Genomic DNA, 12,911 nt, shown 5'->3' with positions numbered 1-12,911 from the left:
AACTAGTAAAAGAAAATAGTATCTAGCGTCTTTTTTAATTTTTATTTATTTATTTCCTCATTACATATTTATGAACCTTTCTTAAATCAGCATTAAGTACATGTAGTATTTGTTTTAGATAACCTGTACAATATGCATGTCCAAGCTACAATTTACACATTTGCTGTTAGTTATTCTGTTTCTGTCTCACCCTGCTTCTGGGTTTTCCCAGTAGAGTGGGCTTTTTATCCTTTCAAATTTGTTTATGTTTTACCTAACATCTACCAGCACAACATATTACTTTTGTCCTGTGAGCAATAACATAATTTTAAGCAAATCTCTACAAGTGGAGAAAAAACTGGGAAAACCACACTTATGCCAGCAAGGCCTTGGCGTAAGTGTTGTCTCATCTAAACTCATTCATTATCCATAACTGTAAATTATTATAGTATAACTAACAAGGATCTTAATCGTACCATTTAGCAGTTCCTCATGTTTATGTTTCGGTATCGTAATCCACTATGTTGTGTATATTATTCTAAAAAGTGCCACACCCTCAAAATGTCAGTATTTTCTTTATCTTCTTTAAACATGGGTTTTCAAAGGGCTTTTACTCAAAGTCCAACATTATGTTTGCAGATCATTACCAAAAAAAAATTGTATTAATTTTCCCTGTGTTGCATTTTGAGGGATACCTCTATTTTTGGGCCTTTTTATAATTGTTCCACAACAAACTTCTCTTATGATGTATTAAGGTACCCAGCACCCCAGCCTCATAATATAAAATTATCAGATTGGAATTTTGAACAGATTGAATAGAACATTGGTATCAGTGAGACAGTTATCTGGATCCCAGGGACAGTTGAAATAATTTTAGCAGTTGAGACTTGAGTAAGTTTGGGGAATTCGCCTTTCCAGATTTTTCCCTTATAGCAGATTTTCAAGAGATTTACCTTTTCAATTTGCAACACTTCTGCAACTAAACACAAGATAGTTAATTTAGCATATTCATCTCGTTACCTGTTACAAAAATTGTGGTCAGATGTAATCTTCAAATGAGCAGGTGTCATAAACTCTTGCTCTCATCAGTAATACATTACCAGACAACAAATGTCAAAATAGAGTTAAGCTTTTATATTGCCATATAAAATTATGTTAATAGCTAGGACTCTCAAGCGATTAAAAACATTCATCATGATTAATCGCACTTTTAAAAAATAGAATACCATTTAAATATTTTTCGATGTGTTCTACATTTTCAAATATATTGATTTCAGTTACAACACAGAATACAAAGTGTACAGTGCTCACTTTATTTTTTTTTTTATTACAAATATATGCACTGTAAAAATGATAAACAAAAGAAACAGTATTTTTCAATTCACCTAATACAAGTACTTTAGTGCAATCTTTTTATCATGAAAGTTGAACTTACAAATGTAGAATTACGTACAAAAAAACCCTGCACTCAGAAACAAAACAATGTCAAACTTTAGAGCCTACAAGTCCACTTAGTCCTACTTCCTGATCAGGCAATCAGTAAGACAAAAATATTTGTTTACATTTGCAGGAGATAATGCTGCCCACTTCTTATTTACAATGTCACCTGAAAGTGAGAACAGGCGTTCACATGGCATTGTTGTAGGCAGTGTTGCAAAATATTTATGTGCCAGATGCACTAAAGATTCATGTCTCCTCATTTGACCACCATTCCAGAAGACATGCGTCCATGCTGATGACGGGTTCTGTTCGATAATGATCCAGAACAGTGCAGATCAATGCATATTCACTTTCATCATCTAAGTCAGATGCCACCAGCAGAAGGTTGATTTTCTTTTTTGGTGTTTTGGGTTCTGTTTGGATACATTGGAGTGTAGCTCTTTTAAGACTTCTGAAAGCATGTTCCACACCTCATCCCTCTCAGCTACTGTACATGCTGTCTTCCCTCTAGGAAGGGCAGAAGTAAAGACTTCACTTAGCCCAAGAATACTATGGGATTTGTGGTCAGAGTCCATAGATTGAGGTAAAGATGAATCTTAGAACTTCATTTGAAGGTTGGATGTCACCAGCCCATGAGGAGAGAGAATAGGATAGGTATAGGGGAGTTTTCAGCCTTCATATGAATGGTGAATGTGGATGTGATTGGTATGTTTGGCCCTTAGTGGTATGTGAATGAGAGAAGTGTCCTGTCTGAATTATATTTCTCACATAATTATTTTATTACTTCCTATAGTATCTATCCTTGTGGCAGATCTGAGGGATAAGATGCCAGATATTGTAATCTTTGGTCTGTAGTGGAAGGATGGACTCTAGAAAAACTGAGTGAGTTCCCCATATGTGGTGGCTGGTTCACCACTTGATGTGAGAATAATGGTGGTCTGAAGCCATTATTAGAAATATTGGTGAAATGGTGTGCTGTCAGTTTTAACAAGTGTTTGCCCAAAAATTTCTCACTTTGCCTGTGATAAAGCCTGTGCCCTGTGGATGCAGGTGCTTGCAAACAAAAGGAGTGGGGGACTAGGAAATATGTTCATTTGTTTCCACATTTAAATAATTATGCATTCTCATAACCAAGGTGGGAGGCAGCAGCACCATTTGGCAAAATAACTCCATATATAAAGTACCCTTTTCAGGAAAAGTTTATCCTTAATTCTTTAAAAATATATAGAGTATAATGTATAATTTGTAGAAATGAAAGCGTGGGCAGGGAAGCAGTGAATGCCTTGTAGCAGCAAAGGGAATCTTTCCTAAGGAAAATTTTTGAAATATCCATCATCTAGTAAAATGTGGCCTATTTTATAGACAAAAAATGTATACTTATGATTCCTTGAGATAAAAGTCCAGATGGAGATGGTTTACCATTATCCAGAGACAGGGTAAACTCTAACAGAATAAGAGGATAAGGAGATCTCCTCATCTTTCCTTCAGTTTGCTAAAATAATTTAATAAGTGGCCTCTCCAGACCATCACAATGCAGATAATGTAGTTAAGGTGATCAGGATAAAGGGACGCAGAAGCTATGTCTACACTACACACAGCGTCACCGGCATGTAGTGAATATGTAGCTGCACAGCACTGTGAAAATCAAACTTCGTCCCCACTGTAGTGTTTAGCTGTATTTGTCAGTGAAAGACTTGGCAGTGGGGAAACACTTCAGGTGCTCCCCACTGCTGGAGTCTTTCACTGCAATGAGAAAAACCTCCTGCCTTCCCCTTGCCAGAGCAAGACTCCTTCCCCCCGACAGAGCCTTTCCCTGCTGCTGAAGTTTTTCCCTGTGGAGGAGAAGGGCTTCAGCACCAGGGAGCTGCCAAAGCCTTTCCCTGATGCCAGTCTGTACCTGCGGTGGGGAAGGGCTCCAGCAGGGGGAGCTGCCTGAGCCTTTCCCCGTTGCCTTCCCCTTCCAGAGCCATTCCCCACTGCTGGGTAAAGGTTCTGGTAGTGGGACATTACACTGCTAAAATTAGCAGTGTGGATGGGGAGACATCAGTTAGCCATTTCGGGTACATACTCATGTACATATCCTCACCCTTCAGGGGTGTCTTTACTCGCCTAAGCCATGCCTCGCTGGCTAACCTGCTATTTATAATTGTGTTCTACTCACTTCCAGTGGTGCCTCCTCCTGACCGTCCTGGGGAATAGCTCTGCCAGCTGTTGCACCCTCCTCTGGTTGTGTCTTCACCTGTCCTATCTTGCCCTGCAGCCCCTCTTACTCCAGAAACTGCAGCCTCCTCTTCATGACTCAGCCCTCCAGCTGGGTCACTACGTGGTTTCCCCTTCTAGGGCTTACCCAAAGTCCTTCCACACTGTCAAGGTTCCTTCCCCACTCTGAACTCTAGGGTACAGATGTGGGGGCCTGCATGAAAACCTCCTAAGCTTACTTTTACCAGCTTAGGTTAAAACTTCCCCAAGGTACTAATTAATTTTACCCTTTGCCCTTGGAATTTCCACTGCCACCACCAAACTTTAACTGGGTTTACTGGGAAACGTAGTTTAGACACGTCTTTCCCCCCAAAATCCTCCCAATCCTTTCACCCCACTTCCTGGGGAAGGTTTGGTAAAAATCCTCACCAATTTGCATGGGTGACCACAGACCCAAACCCTTGGATCTTAGAACAATGAAAAAGCATTCAGTTTTCTTACAAGAAGACTTTTAATAGAAGTAAAGGAATCACCCTCTGTAAAATCAGGATGGTAGATACCTTACAGGGTAATTAGATTCAAAACAAAGAGAATCTCTCTAGGGAAAACCTTAAGTTACAAAAAAGACACACAGACAGGAATAGTCATTCTATTCAGCACAACTCTTTTCTCAGCCATTTAAAGAAATAATAATCTAACACATACCTAGCTAGATTACTTACTAAAAGTTCTAAGACTCCATTCCTGCTCTATCCCTGGCAAAAGCAGCATACAGACAGACAGAGACCCTTTGTTTCTCTCCCTCCTCCCAGCTTTTGAAAGTGTCTTGTCTCCTCATTGGTCATTTTGGTCAGGTGCCAACGAGGTTACCTTTAGCTTCTTAACCCTTTACAGGTGAGAGGATATTTCCTCTGGCCAGGAGGGATTTTAAAGGGGTTTACCCTTCCCTTTATATTTATGACACAGTCTCAGGCAGTCTTCTCCAGCACTGTCCAGATGGTGCCACTTCCCCAGTGGCCAGTATGAGAACCCGGACCCATCCAATGCTCCAGGTTCCAGTCCAGGGACCCTGTACCTGATAACTGTGGTATGCTTTCTCTCTGCCCTTGTTGCTCCTTCCCTGGACTCCTTCTTACAGCTTCTAGTTCACCCCACCCTTTTGGGTGTACCAGCTCAAACTCCTTCCCCCCAGGGTGTAAGTGTAGACTGCTCTCTATAGCTCCAACACACCTCCCTTCTTCCAGGGAGTGATTGCAGATTACTTCCCTGCAGCCCCCCTTCTGCTACCAGATCCTGGGCTTTATACAGGTCCTTCTTGTTCTTACCCAGCTGAGCTTCATTTAATCAACCCCTGCTCCCTGGCTCCTCCTCCAGGTGCAATCCTTTCAAGCCTTGTGTGGGGTAGACCTCCCATCAAAGGGGCTAAACATGTACGTACACTACATGCTGCTAGAAGAAGTATGTGGTGTAGATGTACACAAATACTTTAACTGACACTACAAACAGACAAGACGACGAAAAGGAGAAAAGCATCAACCACAATTTGTGATCAATACCATAAAGCTGAAGAAAGCAACTATTAGCAGCAGGCCACCTCAGTACAGCTTTAGGGACTTCATTAAGCCAATTTATAATTGTTTATTTTGTGTATACTGAGTTTATCTCTATTTAAGTTGTAAAACAAGTTTTGTAAGATTTCATAGAATCATAGCGCTGTAGGGATGGAAGGGATCTTGAGAAGTCATCAAGTCCAGACTCCTGTGCTGAGGCAGAATGAAGTAAACCTAGATTATCCCTGACAGGTGTTTGTCTAACCTGTTCTTAAAAACCTCCAATGATGGGGATTGCACAACTTCCCTTGGAAGCATATTCCAGAGCTTAACTATCTTACAGGTAGAAAGTTTTTCCTAACTAACCTGAATCTCCCTTACTGCAGATTAAGCCCATTACTTCTTGCCCTACCTCCAGGGGGCATGGAGAACATTTGATCACAGTACTCTTTAGCCATAAGATATTTGAAGACTGTTATCAGGTCACCCTTCAGTCTTCTTTTCTCAAGACTAAACATGTCTACTTTCCTTAACCTTTCCTCTTAGGTCAGATTTTCTAAACCTTTTATTATTTTTGTTGCTCTCCTCTTGACTCTCTCCAATTTGTCCAATTTCTGTTATAAAAGAATAGATCTGTTAATAAATAAAATAATTGCAAAATAGGATAAAGGAACTCTCTGTGCTTCAGGTGAACTAGTGTTGTGAAGATTCCAGATGCCAGGAATAATCATGGAAGGTAGGATCTTGGTCACATAGCAGTTGAAAATACAGGTCAAGTGTGGAGCGACTGAGATGTTTCAAAAAATCTTCATGAATAGTTCATGATTTTCAGGAAACTTTCAAACCAAACAATATTTTCCATATTGAAGGCTATCTTTACAACAAAGTGGGCTAGATTTTTTTAATTTTTAGATTAAAGCTTATTTTAGGTGGGATAGAGATTGTAATATTTGCCAGATCTTAAATACAAACTTATGGACTTGATCCAGCTCCATTGAAGTCAATGAGAATCTTTCCATTGACTTTAACAGGTGTTAGATCGGGCCGTATAACACATATGGAAAACAAAAATAATAATTATAATCTTTTCACTTCACCTCGATAAGAATAGTCATTTATGTTCATAGTCATCTCTGGATGAATTTTAATATGTTTTCCCCACAGTTGGAAGGACTTGAGAATGAAATTAGCCAAGAGAAACAAAGTCTTCAGAATAGTCAAAATATGAGCAAAGATCTGATGAAAGAAAAAGCACAACTTGAAAAGACCATTGAGACACTTCGAGAAAATTCAGAGAGACAGGTAAGTAACATAATCTTTGAAAGAAAGAGGACTAGTAACTTTTTTAATGAAAGGTTAAAATAGCCTTGGCGTAAACAGTCACAAAAATCAGTGGAACTGCAATTATAGACTCTGCAAACCTCAAAGATGAACTTTCTATATTTTCAAATAAAATGATGAGGTATTTTTTTCTTAAACTGCATTCAGAATCTTTCAAAAAGTCTTTTGCCATAGTCTGACTGGATGTTTGGATTTTTGCTGATATGCCTATTTCTACTATATTTTATTTCTCAAGATGTTGTTTTGGGAAAAGAATCCATTATTGGGTTAAATGGCAACCAGAAAGAGAGTGAAGCTAATAATGTATGTTGGTTTTGACTGTTTATATAATCTTAAAATAGACAAACTGATGTACTTGAAAATTTGTCTGTATTTACAGTTTATTGCATAGCCATCACCTCTACACACACACAATGTGTGTTATGTTACATGGTATATAATATAGTAGAACATGTTATAATATAGTAGAATAAACCACAGCAGAACTTTTGTTTTACCATATATTAAAGAGGAAGTGATGTATAATATAATCCATCTCCATCTGTTTTACCTCAGTAGACTGCTGTTTATGTATAGAAATAAATTATTTTTGGCATGGTACGGACCTAAATTTATAATTTTTTTTCAAATAATTAGATTAAAATATTGGAACAGGAGAATGAACATTTAAATCAAACAGTAGCTGCTCTAAGGCAACGGTCCAAAATCAGTGCTGAAGCAAGAGTGAAAGATATTGAAAAAGAAAATAAAATCCTCCATGAATCTATCAAAGAGACCAGCAGTAAGCTAAATAAGATTGAATTTGAGAAAAAACAATTGAGGAAAGAACTGGAACATTATAAAGAGAAAGGAGAAAGAGCAGAAGAGCTTGAGAATGAGTTGCATCATCTTGAAAAGGAGAATGAGTTATTACAGAAAAAGATTACCAATTTAAAAATTACTTGTGAGAAGATAGAAGCCTTAGAGCAAGAAAACTCAGATCTGGAAGTGGAAAATAGAAAGTTGAAAAAAACTTTAGATAGCTTAAAAAACCTTACTTTTCAGTTAGAATCATTGGAGAAAGAGAATTCACAACTTGATGAAGAAAATTTAGAACTAAGAAGAACAGTTGAATCTTTGAAGTGTACAAGCATCAAGATGGCTCAATTACAGTTAGAAAATAAGGAATTGGAAAGTGAAAAGGAGCAACTTAAAAAAGGGTTGGAGTTTATGAAAGCTTCTTGTAAGAAAACAGAACGTTTAGAAGTCAGCTACCAAGGTTTAGATACAGAAAACCAAAGGCTACAGAAAGCATTAGAAAATAGTAACAAAAAGATTCAACAATTGGAAAGTGAACTACAAGATTTAGAGTCTGAAAACCAAACTCTGCAAAAGAATCTGGAAGAATTAAAAATCTCTAGTAAACGCCTAGAGCAATTAGAGAAGGAAAATAAGCTGTTGGAACAAGAGACTTCTCAGCTGGAAAAGGATAAGAAACAACTAGAAAAAGAGAATAAGAGACTCCGACAACAGGCAGAAATTAAAGACAGTACTTTAGAAGAGAACAATATAAAAATTAGTAATCTGGAAAAGGAAAACAAATCTCTATGTAAAGAAATAGGTATATTTAAAGAGTCTTGTGTACGTCTAAAAGAGCTAGAAAAAGAAAATAAAGAACTTGTGAAAAGAGCTACCATTGATAAGAAAACACTTGTCACATTACGAGAGGTAATTTGACTAATTTCCATTCTTCTATTATCTGTCCATCATAAATCTAATACAGCTAAGTGCTGTGTGTCTATAAGATCATAATAGCTTTTTTAACAGTTGTAACATACAGAAAATATGTCTACTAGTAATTTCTGAAAAAATCATGTTCCTACCTTGTTGGTGTGCTTAAATTAATAGTATTTACATATTAAATATTGTATTTAAACTTTAATAATTATCATTTAATAATTATTATTTCACTCTGATACTGCTAAACTAGTTTGGTATTTTTTTATCCTCACGTTCAAATCAAGTTTAGACAGGAAGTCATGCAAAAAAAAAAAAAAAGGAAGTACACATCTAAGATGAAATCAGACTTGTATTTAGGATACAGTTTCTGATTTTACCAGAAGTTAATAGTTGGGAGGAAGGAAGAAGTTATATTAACAGGTTGCACAAGCTACATGTAATCACAGAAATTTAGTGCATGGACAGTTTCCAGAAACTAAGTCTGCATTATTAATTTAACATTTTAGATTGATTTTTTTGTTTATTTTGGATAAGGATTTGGTGAATGAAAAACTGAAGACCCAGCAAATGAATAATGAGCTTGAAAAACTTACCCATGAACTTGAAAAGATAGGTTTAAATAAAGAGCGCCTCTTGCATGATGAACAGAGCACAGATGACAGGTGAGAGTGCCTAGACCAGTTTGGGATAGTTTGGCAAACGTTTGTTTTTCATTTACAATAATAAAATGGTTTTCCTTCCTACGGTTTTCTCCATATAGCATTTGTCATAAATATAAAGGGAAGGGTAACCACCTTTCTGTATACAATGCTATAAAATCCCTCCTGGCCAGAGGCAAAATCCTTTCACCTGTAAAGGGTTAAGAAGCTAAGGTAACCCTGCTGCACCTGACCCAAAATGACCAATGAGGGGACAAGATACTTTCAAATCTGGAGGGGGGGGGGGGGGTTTGTCTGTCTGTGTGACACCTTTGCTGAGAACAGATCAAGGATGCAAGCTCTCCAACTCCTGTAAAGTTAGTAAGTAATCTAGCTAGAAAATGCATTAGGTTTTCTTTGTTTTGGCTTGTAAATTCACTGTGCTGGTGGAATTGTGTATTCCTGTTTTTGTGTCTTTTTGTAACTTAAGGTTTTGCCTAGAAGGATTCTCTATATTTTGAATCTGACTTCCTCTAAGATTATCTTCCATTCTGATCTTACAGAGTTGTTCTCTTATTTTTTTTGTTCTTCTAATAAAGTTCTGTTTTTTAAGAATCTGATTGGGTTTTTAGGGTCTTAAAAATCCAAGGCGTTTGTGCTCATCTTGTTTATTCTCAAGCCTCCCCAGGAAAGGGGGAGTAAGGGCTTGGGGGGACATTTTGGGGGAAATAGGAACTCCAAGTGGTTGTTTTCCCTGGTTCTTTGTTAAAGCACTTGGAGGTCGCAGCATACTGTTCAAGAACAAGGCGAAGTTTGTGCCTTGGGAAAGTTTTTAACCTAAGCTGGTAAAAATAAGCTTAGGGGGTCTTTCATGCGGATCCCCACGTCTGTACCCTAGAGTTCAGAGTGGGGAGGGAACCCTGACAGCATTATTTTAAAAAAGACATTAAATAGAGTTAGGCCCAAAATGGGAGTGTCATTGAAAATATTATAATATTGTAATAAATGTTCTTCTTCTTCGAAATGTCCCTCTGGGTGCTCCACCGTAGGTATGTTTGCGTCTCTGCGCTGCTGATCAGAGAATGTTGGTAGCAGTGTCTGTTTGGCCTGTACATGCACTGTCCCCCACCTGTGCTCTGTCATGAAGCTAACCAGCCTTGCGCAGGCAAACCCTCCTTAGTTCTTTCTCAACTGCCCCTGGCTAGAGACGGAGCTTTAGCTGTCAGCTAGCAGATCATTAACTTCTAAAGACTTGCTACTTGTTTAAAAAGAGGAAACTACTTCTTAGTGTTTCCTTTACATTTCTTTATTCTTTTATTTTTTTAGAAAATCTTTCAACTTCGTTTTTTGTTCAATCCCAACCACCCCCTCCCATCTGGGGACCCCATGGACAGGGTATGCCTAAGGACCCACTGGCAGAGGCAAAGAAACTTTGGTAATGACAGGATAAGACAAAGATAGAGAACCTGCCTTGGGGAAGGCTCCTTTGGTATGGAAATCAACGTCAGTACTGTCTTTGGCACACGTTCTGCGAGGACTGCATCTACAACACCATCATTGTAGTCATCCCAGCACTACCAACCACTATCGGTACCGATGCCTATGGCATCACCAGACTTCCAATACTCAAGAGACCTTTCTGTTTCTGATGCACCGGACTCGCATCTATACCATGGAGGAACCAGCTGAGCAGCCTTCAGAGGCAACAGATCCTCTGGTACCAGCTTCCTCCTCATCTTCGCCTGATGAGGCGATTACAGGGCCCCCTCATCCAGTTCCGCAGGATGATGCTAAGGCCCATCAAGAGCTGCTAAGAAGGGTCACCTTGAATTTGGGTCTTCATGCTGAGGACCTGGAGGAACCCTCAGACTCCCTATTTGATGTCTTTAGCTCGGCAGCCCCAGCCAGGGTGGTGTTGCCTTTACATGGGGGGGGGGAGGGGTAGCAAAGATCACCAAGTCTCTGTGGCAGACCCCCTCATCGCTGCCTCCTGTTTCAAAAAAGGCAGAACACAAGTACTATGTGCCTCCTAAAGCTCATGAGTACCTTTATACGCACCCTGCTCCAAGCTCCCTAGTGGTCTCCGAGGTCAATGAGCAGGAAAGGCAAGGCCAGCCAGGCTCCACCCCGAAAAATAAAGACTTGAAGAGGCTCGATTTGTTCAGAAGAAAGACTTATTCGTCCTCGGGTGTCCAGCTGCAGGTGGCCAACCACCAGGCCCTGCCTGGCTGCTATGATTTTAATATGTGGCAGTCCATGGCCAAGTTCGGGGATTCGCTGCCTGAGAATCTCAAGAAGGAGTTCCACGCAATCCTCGAAGAGGGCAAAGCAGTGGCCGGAGCGGCCCTCTAGGCAGCCTCAGATGTGGTGGACTCTGCGGCTAGAACCATGGCCTCGGCCATCTCGATCAGGAGGGCATCCTGGCTGCAGTCTTTGGGCCTGTCGACAGAAGTCCAACAGTCAATACAGGACCTCCCATTCAATGGCCAAGCTCTGTTTGCTGAACAAACAGAAACAAAACTGCCCAGGCTCAAGGACTCCCATGCAACGCTGAAGACCCTGGGCCTCTACACCCTGGGCCCATCCAGAAAGCGGTTCAAGCCTCAACAGGCCCAGGACTCTGGGAGCCAACCCAGGTCGGAACCTGCCTGTAAAAAGAGAATCATAGAATATCAGGGTTGGAAGGGACCTCAGGAGGCCATCTAGTCCAATCCCCAACTAAATCATCCCAGCCAGGGCTTTGTCAAGCCTGACCTTAAAAATATCTAAGGAAGGAGATTCCACCATCTCCCTAGGTAACGCATTCCAGTGTTTCACCACCCTCCTAGTGAAAAAGTTTTTCCTAATGTCCAGCCTAAACCTCCCCCACAAGAGCAGGGGTTACAGACCCCGGCCAGGTCACCAGCCACTGTCCTCTGCCCAGTTGAGTGCTATCAAACAACAGGGTGGCAAGCAGGGATTTTGAGGGTGCACCTGAGGGTGACCTACTAGCCTGTATCCCTGATCCTGCTTCTCTGTGCTTTTCCAACCATCTGTCTCATTTCCTCCCTGCATGGGCTTCCATAACTTTGGACCGTTGGGTCCTCAACACCATGGCACAGGCTTATACCCTCCAGTTTCTTTGTGTCCCCCTCTCCCACCACTCTTCCCTGTCCTTCAGGGACCCTTGTCATGAGCAACTGCTCATTCATGAGGTTCAGGGCCTTCTGCAGCTGGGGGCCGTGGAAGAAGTCCCTCAGGAGTACAGGGGCAAGGGATTCTATTCCCAGTACTTTCTAATCCCCAAAGCCAAAGGAGGTCTAAGACCCATTCTGGACCTGTGAGACCTCAACAAATATCTCAAGAAGTTGAAATTCTGCCTGGTCTCCCTAGCCTCCGTCATTCCCGCCCTGGATCCGGGAGACTCGTATGCCAGCCTCAGTTTGAAGGACACATACTTCCATATATCAATATTCCAGGTACACAGACGATTCCCGCTCTTCACAGTGGGTCACGCTCACTGCCAGTTCACTGTGCTCCCATTCGGACTGTCTACAGCTCCGAGGGTGTTTGCCAAATGCATGGCGGTGGTGGCGGCCTTTCTTAGGCAGCAAGGTATCCAGTTTTACCCGTACCTCGACGACTGGCTCATCAAGGGTCTCATCTAGGTCTCAGGTCCAACACAACATCTCAGTGCTGGAGCTCATGTACTGTGCTCTGGGCCTGTTGATAAACGAGGAAAAATCAACTTTAGTCCCAGTACATAGAATTCGTCGGAGCAGTCCTCAACTCCATCTGTGCCAGAACATTTCTGCCGCAGGACAGATTCGAGACGATGGCGAGTCTCATTCCCAGCATCTCTATGTATCCCCTCACCATAGCCCGGGTCTGCCTCAAGCTGCTGGGCCATAGCGGCATGCACTTACGTTGTCCCTCATGCGAGGCTCAGGCTGCGACCCTTCCAACAGTGGTTGTCAACAATCTACACCCTGCCCAGAGACCATCTGGACAAGATAGTCATGATTCCACCAAAGGTACTTAGCTCCCTGCAGTGGTGGACCGATTA

General features: G+C 40.9%; 1 protein-coding gene across 9 annotated transcripts in view; it reads left to right on the top strand.

Annotated features, from left to right (window-relative positions):
- The window catches only part of CCDC88A (coiled-coil and HOOK domain protein 88A), a 359,905-nt gene that overhangs the window by 257,595 nt on the left and 89,399 nt on the right, over window positions 1–12,911 (top strand). For all 9 annotated transcript variants that reach the window (XM_073339323.2, XM_073339320.2, XM_073339322.2 and 6 more), the window contains 3 exons: window positions 6,333–6,470; window positions 7,146–8,216; window positions 8,763–8,890. In XM_073339323.2, the coding sequence (XP_073195424.1) occupies window positions 6,333–6,470; window positions 7,146–8,216; window positions 8,763–8,890 (1,337 nt within the window). The remainder of the gene's footprint in view (window positions 1–6,332; window positions 6,471–7,145; window positions 8,217–8,762; window positions 8,891–12,911) is intronic.

Source organism: Lepidochelys kempii, chromosome 3 (assembly GCF_965140285.1).
Source record: "Lepidochelys kempii isolate rLepKem1 chromosome 3, rLepKem1.hap1, whole genome shotgun sequence".
Classification (NCBI taxonomy): domain Eukaryota; kingdom Metazoa; phylum Chordata; order Testudines; family Cheloniidae; genus Lepidochelys; species Lepidochelys kempii.
Note: the sequence above shows the minus strand (reverse complement) of the source record. Positions and strands in the feature narration are given on the sequence as shown.